Source organism: Giraffa tippelskirchi, chromosome 1 (assembly GCF_054371585.1).
Source record: "Giraffa tippelskirchi isolate mGirTip1 chromosome 1, T2T-mGirTip1v1.2.pri, whole genome shotgun sequence".
In the NCBI taxonomy this organism is placed as follows: domain Eukaryota; kingdom Metazoa; phylum Chordata; class Mammalia; order Artiodactyla; family Giraffidae; genus Giraffa; species Giraffa tippelskirchi.
Window position 1 is genome coordinate 30,233,378 of NC_137275.1, and position 13,981 is coordinate 30,247,358.

General features: G+C 39.7%; 1 protein-coding gene across 2 annotated transcripts in view; it reads left to right on the forward strand.

Moving 5' to 3' along the window:
• Positions 1–5,351: 5,351 nt before the first annotated feature.
• The window catches only part of SULT1E1 (sulfotransferase family 1E member 1), a 46,034-nt gene continuing 37,404 nt past the window's right edge, over positions 5,352–13,981 (forward strand). Inside the window, exon 1 of one of the 2 annotated variants that reach the window (XM_081512759.1) lies at positions 5,352–5,443. In XM_081512759.1, the coding sequence (XP_081368885.1) occupies positions 5,395–5,443 (49 nt within the window). In that variant the 5' untranslated portion in view covers positions 5,352–5,394. The remainder of the gene's footprint in view (positions 5,444–13,981) is intronic. The other variant, XM_081512802.1, reaches the window with a different exon arrangement.

The window sequence follows — 13,981 nt, forward strand, 5'->3', positions numbered from 1 at the left end:
TCTTTGTGGCCTCATAAACTGCAGCAACACCAGGCTTCCCTGTCCTTTACTGTCTCCCAGAGTGTGCTCAAACTCGTGTCCATTCAGTTGCTGATATATGCACTTTAGTTAACATTAATATATTGATTTTTACTCCCTTGATGGTAGTGGTTTAGTTGCTAAGTCATGTCCGACTTTTGCGACCCAGTGGACTGTAGCCCACCAGGGTCCTCTGTCCATCGATTTCTCCAGGCAAGAATACTGGAGTGAGTTGCCATTTCCTTTTCCAGGGGATCTTCCTGACCCAGGGATCAAATTAATGTCTCCTACATTGCGTGTGGATTCCTTACCACTGAGCCACCAGGGAAGCCCTATTACCTTCAGTTCAGTTCAGTTCAGTCACTCAGTCGTGTCCTACTCTTTGAGACCCCATGAATCCCAGCACGCCAGGCCTCCCTGTCCATCACCAACTCCCAGAGTTTACCCAAACCCATGTCCATCGAGAAGGTGATGCCATCCAGCCATCTCATACTCTGTTATCCCCTTCTCCTTCTGCCCCTAATCCTTCCCAGTGTTAGGGTCTTTTCCAATGAGTCAGCTCTTCTCATCAGGTGGCCAAAGTAATGGAGTTTCAGCTTCAACATCAGTCCTTCCAATGAACACCCAGGACTGATCTCCTTTAGGATGGACTGGTTGGGTCTCCTTGCAGTCCAAGGGACTCTCAAGAGTCTTCTCCAACACCACAATTCAAAAGCATCAATTCTTCTGCACTCAGCTTTCTTTACAGTCCAACTCTCACATCCATACATGACTACTGGAAGAACCATAGCCTTGACTAGATGGACCTTTGTTGGCAAAGTAATGTCTCTCCTTTTTAATATGCTATCTAGGTTGGTCATAACTTTCCTTCCAAGGAGTAAGCATCTTTTAATTTCATGGCTGCAATCACCATCTGCAGTCATTTTGGAGCCCAGAAAAATTAAGTCTGACATTGTTTCCACTGTTTCCCCATCTATTTGCCATGAAGTTATGGGACCAGATGCCATGATCTTAGTTTTCTGAATGTTGAGTTTTAAGCCAACTTTTTCACTCTCCTCTTTCACTTTCATCAAGACGCTTTCTGCCATAAGGGTGGTGTCATCTGCATATCTGAGATTATTGATATTTGTCCCAGCAATCTTGAGTCCAGCTTGTGCTTCATCTAGCCCAGCATTTCTCATGATATACTCTGAATATAAGTTAAATATGTAGAGTGACAATATACAGACTTGACACTCCTTTCCTGATTTTGAACCAGCGTGTTGTTCCATGTCCAGTTCTAATTGTTGCTTCCTGAACTGCATACAGATTTCTTAAGAGGCAGGTCAGGTAATCTGGTATTCCCATCTCTTTCAGAATTTGCCACAGTTTATTGTGACCCACACAGTCAAAGGGTTTGACATAGTCAATAAAGCAGAAGTAGATTTTTTCTGGAACTCTCTTGCTTTTTCAATGATCAAACAGATGCTGGCAGTTTGATCTCTGGTTCCTCTGCCTTTTCTAAATCCAGCTTGAACAACTGGAATTTCATGGTTCACATACTGTGGAAGCCTGGCTTGGAGAATTTCGAGCATTACTTTACTAACATGTGAGATGAGTGCAATTGTGCAGGAGTTTGAACATTCTTTGGCATTGCCTTTCTTTAGGATTGGACTGAAACCCGATCTTTTCCAGTCGGGTGAGACTGCTGAGTCGGGTGAGACTACTGTGGCCACTGCTGAGTTTTCCAGATTTGCTGGCATATTGAGTGCAGCACTTTCATAGCATCATCTTTTAGGATTTGAAATAGCTCAGCTAGAATTCCATCACCTCCCTTAGCTTTGTTCATAGTGATGCTTCCTAGGGCCCACTTGACTTCCCATTACAGGATGTTTGGCTCTAGGTCTTTTTTGTATAGTTCTTCTGTGTATTCTTGCCACCTCTTCTTAATAGCTTCTGCTTGTGTTATGTCCATACCATTTCTGTCCTTTATTGTGCCCATCTTTACATGAAATGTTCCCTTGGTATCTCTAATTTTCTTGAAGAGATCTCTAGACTTTCCCATTCTATTGTTTTCTATTTCTTTGCATTGATCACTGAGGAAGGCTTTCTTATCTCTCCTTGCTATTCTTTGGAACTCTGCATTCAGATAGGTGTATCTTTCCTTTTCTCCTTTGCCTTTTGCTTCTCTTCTATTCACAGCTATTTGTAAGCCCTCCTCAGACAACCATTTTGCCTTTTTGCATTTCTTTTTCTCAGGGGTGGTCTTGATCCCTGCCTCCTGTACAATGTCATGAACCTCTGTTCATAGTTCTTCCGGCACTCTGTCGATCATATCTAATCCCTTGAATCTATTTGTCACTTCCACTGTATAATCATAGGGGATTTGATCTAAGTCATACCTAAATGGTTTAGAGGTTTTCCCTACTTCAATTTAAGTCTGAATTTGGCAATAAGGAGCTGTGGCCGCGTGGCGCAGGAGCGACTATGAGAAGATATCCCATGTCCAGGAACAAAGGAGAAGCCCCAGCAAGATGGTCAGTAAGTCAGTCAGTTCAGTCACTCAGTCATGTCTGACTCTTTGAGACCGCATGGACTGTAGCACACCAGGCCTCCCTGTCCATCACCAACTCCTGGAGCAAGATGGTAGGAAGGTCGAAATCACATTTAGAATCAAACCCCATACCTGCCAGAAACGTTCAGAGAGCTCAAACAAACCTGTACGCATCAGGGTCCAGAGATCCCACAAGACTGAGACAGAACTGTGTTTGAGTGTCTCCTGAGGAGGTACGCATCAACAGTGGACTGTCACAGGGGCAGGGACTTGGGCTCTGGGTGCAGCAGACATGGGTATGGCATAAGCCCTTTTGGAGGAAGTTCTTATTAACCCCACCATAGAGCCACCAGAACTTACACATGACTGGGAAAGAAACTCTTGGCAGGCACAAACAGAACCATGTGTGCGCCAGGACCCAGGAGAAAGGAGCTGTGACCCCACAAGAGACTGACTCAGACTTGCCTGGGAGTGTGCAAGAGTCTCCAGTGGAGGGGTGGGTCGGCGGTGGCCTGCTTCAGGGCTTGTGGCACTGAGTGTAGCAGTACATGCATGGGATCTTTTGAAGGAGGTTGCCATTATCTTCATTACCTCCACCGTAGTTTGGCCCCAGGTAAATAACAGGGAAGGATCACAGCCCCAACCATCAACACAAAATTGGATTAAAGATTTGCTGAACATGGCCCCATCCATCAGAACAAGACCCAATTTCCCCTCAGTCAGTCCCTCCCATCAGGAAGCTTCCATAAACCTCTTACCCTTCTCCATCAGAGAGCAGACAGACTGAAAACCGTAATCACAGGAAACTAACCAATCTGATCACATGGACCACAGCCTTGTCTAACTTAATGAAACTATGAACCATGCGTGTACGGCCACCCAAGACAGACGGGTCATGGTGGAGAGCTCTGACAAAATGTGGTCCACTGGAGAAGGGAATAGCAAACCACTTCAGTATTCTTGCCTTGAGAACCCCATGAACAGTATGAAAAGGCAAAAAGATAGGACACTGAAAGATGAACTCCCCAGGTCAGTAGGTGCCCAGTATGCTACTGGAGATCAGTGGAGAAATAACTCCAGAAAGAATAAAAAGACGGAGACAAAGCAAAAGCAACACCCAGCTGTGGATGCGACTGGTGATGGAAGTAAAGTCCAATGCTGTAAAGAGCAATATTGCATAAGAACTTGGAATGTTAGGTTCATGAATCAAGGCAAATTGGAAGTGGTCAAACAGGAGAGGGCAAGAGTGAATGACATTTTAGGAATCAGCGAACTAAAATGGACTGGACTGGGTGAATTTAACTCAGATGACCATTATATCTACTACTGTGGGCAAGAATCCCTTAGAAGAAATGGAGTAGCCATCATAGTCAATGAAAGAGTCCGAAATGCAGTACTTGGAGGTAATCTCAAAAATGACAGGATGATCTCTGCTCGTTTCCAAGACAAACCATTCAGTATAATGGTAATCTAAGTCTATGCCCTGACCAGTAATGCTGAAGAAGCTGAAGTTGAATGGTTCTATGAACACCTACAAGACCTTCTAGAACTAACACCAAAATAGATGTCCTTTTCATTATAGGGGACTGGAATGCAAAAGTAGGGAGTCAGGAAATACCTGGAGTAACAGGCAAATTTGGCCTTGGAGTACAGAATGAAACAGGGCAAAGGCTAATAGAGTTTTGCCAAGAGAATGCACTGGTCATAGCAAACACTCTCTTCCAACAACACAAGAGAAGACTCTACACATGGACATCACCAGATGATCAATACTGAAATCAGATTGATTATTTTTTAAGCCAAAGATGGAAAAGCTCTAGACAGTTAGCAAAAACAAGCCCAGGAGCTGGCTGTGGCTCAGATCATGAACTCCTTTTTCAGAGGTTCTTCCAAATCAGTTTGCAAGCATTTTGCTTATATGTATTCATTTATTAAAAAAATATATATTTTTGCTATTTCATTTTACATTAAAGAGACAGCACTTTATGAATTGCTTTTCTTCCCGTTTTTCTCATTCATGAATGACTTAGAGATAATTTTTTATCAGTATATACAGATCATTATTTTTAAGTACTAAGTGTTTAGATGTCTTACACCTATTCTTCTCTCTAATTAGAATGTTATTTCTTCTCTTTCATTTCATTCTTTATAGAAATCTGAGTTGTCCTTTTAAACCTGACCATATTATTATCTGGCCATAAATATTATCTCTTGCATGAAAACTTTCCTCATCTTTCAGGCTATGTTAAAACGGGCTGAGAGACAGGGTGGAGAAGAGGAAGAAACCCTGAATTAAGGGACCTGATCCATGTGTAAAGTTAATCCCCTTGGAGGGGTTGTTCATAAATTGAAGCATAAGGTCCAATGGAGTGGAATGAACTGGAGTGTAATTGTGAGCAGTATTCATGTCTACGGGGGAAAGGAGTTTTAGTGGTAATATTTATAAATCAGTGGGTGTTAGGGGGAAGCTTTTGTGCTTGGATGCTAGATCTTTTCCTTTTTTGAAATAGGATTTTCTCCACTAACTAGAGTGAACAAGGAAAGCATCTGATCCTAAAGAAGATGGAATTGAGACACATGTCATATCTCTTTCAATTTGTCTGAAGTTCAGCATAGAATTCAGATCCCACTATGGGACTGTGGAGGGCTTCTCTTGTGACTCAGCTGGTAAAAAATTGCCTGCAATGCAGGAGACCTGGGTTTGATTCCTGGCTTGGGAAGATTCCCTGGAGAAGGGAAAGGCTGCCCACTCCAGTATTCCGGCCTGGAGAATTCCAAGGACTGTAGAGTCCGTGGGGTCACAAAGACTTGGACATGACTGAGTGACCTTCACTTTCACTTTCATGGAACTATGGAAGAAATGGTCTCCTGTAGATGAGCACACTTTTGAAGGTAACGGAGAAGGTTGCAACAACATTGTAAATAAAGAAAGAACTTTTTTGAGGAATGATCTTAAAATAAGAAAAAATAATTTTAAAACTTTTTCCTACCAGGCTCTTTCAGGTTTGGTTCAAGAACTTCAGGGAATGACACTGTAAAATATATATATATATATATATATATATATATATATATTTTTTTTTTATGAAATTAACTAGTGATGGGGAGAGTAAAAGCACATACTCTTCCTTTTAGTACTTCCTTTGTCATTATTTTCATAAATACTTCTGGGTAGTTATTATAGCATGAGTTCCTTGAAGGTAAATTTTACCTGTGATTGAATTATGTGTGTTCAGTGACTAACATAATGTCTGGCACTTAGTTGATGCTAAGAAATTGTTTCCTGAATTGATGTTTAAATAATTAACTGTTTGAATTGCTTTTCAAAAGAATATAAAACAAAAATTTAGCTACTCTTGCAGAACTTCATAAAACAGTAGAAAATTAGTAGAATTTATTATCTTCAAACTTTCTGATTATCTTTGATTTTCATTGTGCTTCAAGCTGTGTGTGTGAGTGTGTACTCAGTCATGTCCGGACTCTTTGTGAACGCAGACTGTAGCCCACCAGTAATAGGCTCCTCTGTCCATGGGATTTCCCAGGCAAGAATACTGGAGTGGGTTGCCATTTCCTCCTCCAGAAGAACTTCCTGACCCAGGAATCAAACCCACATCCCTTACATCTCCTACGTTGGCAGACAGATTCTTCACTAATGCACCATGTGCTCCAAGCTAGAAATCTAAAAATGAAATATCTGCAGATACTGATGTGTGCCAGTAGAGAGCAGCATGGCCCTGTACTGCTGGTCGATCAAGAATTCTTTCCTTGACCAAACCTTAGTCAGGCTTTTTGAGCCCTCTAATTGAATAGGCCTGATCTTGGGCTTATCTTAATACTTGAAAAGCCTAGTCTGGGCAAGAATTTTGCCAAGTCAGTTTAACTAGAATGCCCCATGATTAATATCTGATAACCCTCAATATCCTCTATTATCCCCCGGGCAATATCTGATTACCCTGGCCCACATTCAGCAAGAATCTTGTTAGTTCAGTTCCAGTTCAGTTCAGTTCAGTTGCTCAGCCGTGTCTGACTCATGGACTGCAGCATGCCAGGCTTCCCTGTTCATCATCAACTCCCGCAGTCTACTCAAACTCATGTCCATCATGTCAGTGATGCCATCCAACTACCTCATCCTCTGATGTCCCCTTCTCCTTCTGCCTTCAACCTTCCCCAGCATCAGAGTCTTTTCCAATAAGTCAACTCTTCACATCAGGTGGCCAAAGTATTGGAGTTTCAGCTTCAGCATCTGTCCTTCCAATGAGTATTCAGAATTGATTTCCTTTAGGATTGACAGGTTGGATCTCCTTGCAGTCCAAGGGATCCTCAAGAGTCTTCTCCAACACCACAGTTCAAAAGCATCATTTCTTCGGCACTCAGTTTTCTTTATAGACCAACTCTCACATCTAAACATGACTACTGGAAAAATCATAGCTTTGACTAGATGGACCTTTGCTGGTAAAGTAATGTCTCTGCTTTTTAATATGCTGTCTAGGTTGATTATAGCTTTTGTTCCAAGGAGTAGTGTTCTTTTAATTCCATGGCTATAGGCACCATCTGCAGTGATTTTGGAGCACCCCCAAAATAAACTCTCTCATTGTTTCCATTTTTTCCCCATCTATTGGCCATGAAGAGATGGGACCTGATGCTATGATCTTAGTTTTCTGAATGTTGGTTTTCAAGCCAACTTTTTCATTCTCCTCTTTCACTTTCATCAAGATGCTTTCTGCCATAAGGCTGGTGTCATCTGCATAACTGAGATTATTGATATTTCTCCCGGCAACCTTGATTCCAGCTTGTGCTTCCTCCAGCCCAGCGTTTCTCATGATGTACTTTGCATATAAGTTAAATATGCAGAGTGACAATATTCAGCCTTGACACACTCCTTTCCTGATTTGGAATTCTGTTGTTCCATGTCCAGTTCTAACTGTTTCTTCTTGATTGGCATACAGATTTCTCAGGAGGCAGGTCAGGTGGTCTGGTATTCCCATCTCTTTAAGAATTTTTCAGTTTGTTGTGATCCACACAGTCAAAGACTTTGGCATAGCCAATAAAGCAGAAGCAGATATTTTCTGGAACTTTCTTGCTTTTTTGATGACCCTGCAGATGTTGGCAATTTGACCTCTGGTTCTTCTGCCTTTTCTAAATCCAGCTTGAACATCTGGAAGTTCATGTATTGCTAAAGCCTGGCTTGGAAAATTTTGAGCATTACTTTACCAGCATGTGAGATGAGTGCAATTGTGCAGTAGTTTGAATATTCTTTGGCAGTTCCTTTCTTTGGGATTGGAATGAAAACCGATCTTTCCAGTCCTGTGGCCAGTGCTGATTTGTTCAGATTTGCTGGCATATTGAGTGCAGCACTTTTACAGCATCATCTTTCAGGATTTGAAATAGCTCAACTGGAATTCCAGCACCTCCCTTAGCTTTGTTCATAGTGATGTTTCCTAAGGCCCACTTGACTTCACACTCCAGGATGTCTGGTTCTAGGTGAATAATCACATCATCGTGGTTATCTGGGTCATGAAGATCTTTTTTGTATAGTTCTTCTGTGTGTTCTTGCCACCTCTTCTTAATAGCTTCTGCTTCTGTTAGGTCCATACCATTTCTGTCCTTTATTGTGCCCATCTTTGCATGAAATGTTCTCTTGGTATCTCTAATTTTCTTGAAGAAATCTCTAGACTTTCCCATTCTATTGTTTTCCTCTATTTCTTTGCATTGATCACTTGAGGAAGTCTTTCTTATCTCTCCTTGCTATTCTTTGGAACTCTACGTTCAAATGGGTATATCTTTCCTTTTCTCCTTTACCTTTAGCTTCTCTTCTTGTTAGGTCAGTTTAGCAAAGAATTAATAACTTTCCCTTTTATTTGTTTTATATTGATTTACACCATGCCCTTTCCAATTTGCTCCTTGAGTATAAATTCCCACTTTTCTTTGCTATATTCAGAGCTGAGCCCAACTGCTCTCCCCTCCTGCACTGGGGAGTAGGGGAGAGCAATTCAATTGCAATAATGCCTATTCAAATTGCAATAGTCCTGGATAAAGACTGCCTTCACATGTCTAGGAAGTCTTATGAATAATGTTTTCTTTAACATTAGCATAATCTGAAGAGCCTCAGTAAATTATGGGTTTGATCAGGTGGTATAAAGTATTCAATAGTAAATTGCTCTACTTTTTTATGTAGGAATGTACTTTATAAATCAACAAATCAGTTAACTAAAACATACAGCTTTTATCCTCAATGACCTGATACTCATACAATTTATAAGTGAAATTTTCTTTTTGTATTGATGTTACATCATTTTTGCTCAAACATTTTCCAGATAGTGAGACTAAAACAAGAACCTTGAATATGTAGTTTGGAAAGACTTACATATCTTTATTTATATACCTTCCTTTTCTACAATATATTTGAGGCCTCTCTAAAATAAATAAATATATACATGTACCACAAAAAAGGAAAATTAATTAATGTGATTACTTCTAGGAAATGTAATTGTTATTTAATAGCCATTTTATCTATTACAGTGTTTTTGTTTTTTATGGTAAAATGGCTATATATGTCTTTTTTTTAATTAAAAATGTAGATATGAGGGAAATGCTTAAAGCATTTGGTGTCAGCTTGTTTGCTTGAATTGAGTTTGGTCAAATCTGATAGTTAAGAAGTATAAAGAAGAAGGGCAGGAAGAGTACTTACTGGTGACCACTTAGTAACCTCCATCCAAGTTCTACTATCTGAAGTCGAAAGTCTCACTCTGAAATGCAACTCCAAGAGCTTGCAATTAGTCACTGAATCACTTGGTAGAAGAGATAAAGCAAACCAGTTATTCACAAAAACAGCTGTAATAAAAAGGACAACAATAACAGCAACAGAGATAAAATACCCCTTTCTATAAAGTTGCATTTATGTAAGTTTTATATGAAAAAAATCATGAAAATGACAGAAGGATGCAAACTAAGATAAGTAATTGAAAGATTAGATGATTTTTACATAGACACAAATTCACACATTTAACAATTCTTCCTAAGTTAGCTAATGAAACAAAAGTTGTAAAGATACAGGGTTTGCTTTACATTTTAATTAGACATTCTGACTCTAAGGCAAGTCATATAGAAAAGTCAACTCCTGTGAGGTGGCCTCTTCTCCAGTTCTCTCTGTGCTGTGCTTAGTCGTTCAGTCATGTCCAACTCTTTGCGACCCCATGGACTGCAGCCTGCCAGGCTCCTCTGTCCATAGGGATTCTCTAGGCAAGAATGCTGGAGTGGGTTGCCATGCCCTTCTCCAGAGCTTCTTCCCAACCAAGGGATGGAACTCAACCAAGGGACAGACAGAACCCTCATTGCAGGTGGATTCTTTACCAACTGAGTGAGCCACCAGGGAAGCCCCCAGTTCTCACTGGGGTCTAGTAATAGCCTTTCCCTCACTCCTTCAGGCTAAGAATGGTGATCACTCTCTACTGATGTCAGTCTCTGAATGTCTCATCATGCCTTATCAATTCAGGTTCCTTAATCTTGGCTATATCTTTGGAAGTGATCTCATGAAAATCACTTTAGGCAAATCCTCTTGAGTGAATTATATTCTTCCTTGGCTACAATCCAGCTTTTTGATAAAACAAAATTAGGTGATAAAACAAAATTTACCACTCCAAAATGTTCTCTTCAGCTTGACAGTTAGTTTTGGCTGATTGTTTTTAAGAATCAAAAGGCTCAGGAAGTCTTTCTCATTACCTCCCTGTTAGCTGCCTAAAAGATTTTAGCTAAAGGGCCTGGTCCAGGAAGAACCCTCTCACAGGAGAGATCTACAGAGAACATGGGCTACTGTGGTAGGAAGCTTATCAGGGGCTGGAGACCAAAGTCCACTCTGTGTCCCAATGTCTCTATTGCATAACAAACATTCCTTTATCAAGTATTTGTTTTTCCATCTCCATATGAATTGCCTTTCTCCCCTTTAAAACCCCAAATCCCTACCCTCTTCTCTCAGATGGCATATCAGCCTTAACTGTCTAACTTGTCCTTGGGCCTCAGTCCTATGGAACCTCCAAACATATGCAATTAAATTTAGTTTTTCTTCTGCTAATGTCAATTTAAGCCTTAGCCCAATCAGAAGAACCTAGAAGTACAGAGGGAATTTTTTTCCTTCCCCAATATCTATATAATGAGTTTTACAATTAGAGATTTTATTAAATGAGAGTTGAATTGTGTTGATGAGTTTATGCTGGATGAGAACAATCAAACTATTGAGAGAACAGTTAAATTTAGTAATAATTGAGTATGTCTTGATTTCCATTTAAGTTAAATACTAAAGCAGTATATAGGTTGTAACATGCTATTTTCATCAATAAAATATCCTTCTTATATGGATGCATGGTCATACATATAATCTCTCTTTTTCATATAATCTTTATTTGTTTAGTTGCAAAGTCGAGTCCGCCTTTTATGTGACCCCCTGGACTGTAGCCTGCCAGGCTCTTCTGTCCATGGGATTTCCCAGGCAAGATTACTGGCATGGGTTGCCATTTCATTCTCCATCATTGAATCTTATTTTGTTCTAATTTTTAATTTTCCCTTCTAAAGGTAAGAGGAGACTAAATAATTAAAGAAATTTATGTTCCAGAAACATATAGCTTCTAAAACTAGACAAACAGTTTTTCCATGAGGGTAATCTTAGTTCTAAGAACAGGGATGTAGTCTTCAGAAAGACATTTGAGACCAAAGAGAAAAGCTGCCAAGGATTTATCTTTTTCTCACATCTGCTCTTTTCTTCTCTCATTGTGTGGCCTCATCTACTCTTCAATTAGCAGTGCAAATAAAATTTTACTGCTTTGATGCCATCACTGAATTGTTTGAGAGATTAACTTCAAGTAATGCAGAGCCTCTAGACTTAGATACCTAGTCATAATCTGACTAGCCCTACCTTGGGGAATATGTAATTCCATCTTGATCATCTGTAACCAAATGGATCACCTTTAACAAAATTGACTTTCAAGGTTCTAAGCTTGTAGAGTTCAGAACATCCTTTTTAGCTACAAACACACCCTAAAATGGTTTATGATTTCCAGAAATTGTGATAATCTTTTCAAATATATAATTTCATGTGATGGTCCAGAAATTCTATAAGGAAGTTACTATATGAACATCATGTATAGATAAGCCACAAGAAACTTCGATCAATTGCTCAAGATCACAATGATTAAGTGACAGAATTGGTACTTAAATTCAGGTCTGCCCCAGGTTTAGAGTTGGAGCTGTCAGACACTTCATCAAACTCCTTATGGAGTCTTGGCTCAATGAACTTACTCTATGAGAAGACAAAATAAGTTAGTGTAAGTGCTAGCTCTTTGATGGCTCAGTTGGTTAAGAATCTGCCTGTAATGCAGGAGACCCTGGTGTGATTCAGGGGTCAGGAAGATCCCCTGGAGAAGGGAAAGGCTACCCACTCCTGTACTCTGGCCTGTATAGTCAGTCCATGGGATCACAAAGACTGAGCAACTTTCCTTTTCACTTCACTTTAATAGAAAAGTAGCATTTTAAAATACCCAGGGAAATTGATAGAATTCACATCCTCAGACAACTCTCTATAAATATTGCTTTTCATAGCCTGGCTTTTGATAAGTACCAGGCAGAACAGAATTCAAAGTTTCTATCTCTGGCAAGCTAAACCTAATTTATTTTTATCTTCTTAAGCAAAATGTGGAGGCAAGCATGGGGCAGAGGAAGTGGTATATTCTATCAAAGTAGCAGATGGAACATGGGGCTCTTCCTGTACCCTGACATCTCTGTACTTGCTCACTTGTTCAGCCAGTGTTCACTTCATAGATATTAAATTCATGTCTGATGTTTTGCAGTTTACAAAGCATGTTTCCAAAAATGTTCCTATTTACCCCATTTCTTATAGCAAGAGGAGATGTGTTATTCTCTTTTATATAAAGAAATAGTAGTTAAAATAATTCTCCTGTGTTGCACAATTTATCACAAGCAGAACAGATAGCCTCACTATCAAATCTATTTTCATTCACTACTTTGTGTTGTTTGATAGTCTATGGAGGGTGCCCTGGACTTCAAGGGAAACAACTACATTTGATTTCTCATCTCAATGTATTTACAGTTATAGGCTGACAATGTTGAACTTTCCCTGTTGTTCTCCAAAGAAACACTCTTTCTCATAAGACTTTGCTAAGAATCATGGATGTCTGTTTATTGGTGACACTGACACCCTCCACATATCCACTTTTTGCCTTGTTAATGATTAACTGAATAAAATTCTTGTTGAGTAAACTTTTCTTTCGATTCTTTCCTTTCCCCAGGGTCTTGAACTTTGTCCTGCTATCTGCCTGAATTGATAAACAATTCAATTTTAAATTCATTTTTTCATTGAGATAACATTGGTTTATAACATTATATAAGTTTCATGTGTACAAGATTGCATTTCTACTTCTGTAGAGACTATACTGTGCTCACTACCAAAAATTTGGTTTCCATCCATCTCCATACAGTGACTCTTTTTACCCATTTTCCATTTCCCTTAGTAACCATTACTCTGTTTTCTATCTGTGTTCACTTTCATTTGATTTGTTCTTTACTTTGTCCTTTTGTTTGTTTGCTTTTTAGTTTCCACATATGAATGAAATCATGCAGCACTTGTCTTTCTCTGTCTGACTAAGGTCCATCTATTAATATATTGCTGCAAGGGACAATATTTCATCTTTGTTTTTTCATAACTGAGTAGTAACAATCATTTTTTAATAGTCCATCCTGAAAACAGGCTGGCCTCAGGATAAGACATTATCTGACCTTCTTTTCCATCACACAGCTCTTCATCCCATTTCTCCACTCAGGGTTCTTTTTAGTCTGTTAACTTCTCTGTATGAAAGAAAAACCCTTTTGCCTTGGCTTTCCCATCTCTGGCTTTCCTGGTGTGTGTGTGTGTGTGTGTGTGTGTGCGCACTCAGTCATTTCAGTTTATGTCCAACTCTGCAATTCTATGACCTATAGCCCACCAGGCTCCTCTGTTCATAGGATTCTCCAGGCAAGGATACTAGAGTGGGTTCCCATGCCCTCCTTTAGGGGATCTTTCCAACCCAGGGATCAAACCCATGTCACATGTGTCTCCTGCATTGCAGGTGGATTCTTTACCACTCAGCCACTGGGAAAGCCCATCATGGCATAAAACTGACAAATAAAAATTGTATAAATTGTACAGTGTGATGATTTTATATGAGTATATATTGTGAAGTGATTACCCTGATCAAACTAAATAACATGTCAATCATCTTTTATAGTTAGCTTTGTCTCTGTGAGGAGGACACCAAAAATCTACTCTCAGCAAATTTTGAGTATACAATATAGTATTACTAACTATAGTTACCATGCTGTGCATTAGATCCCCAGAACTTTTTATCTTATAGCTGGAACTTTATACCTTTTAACCGACATCTCCCC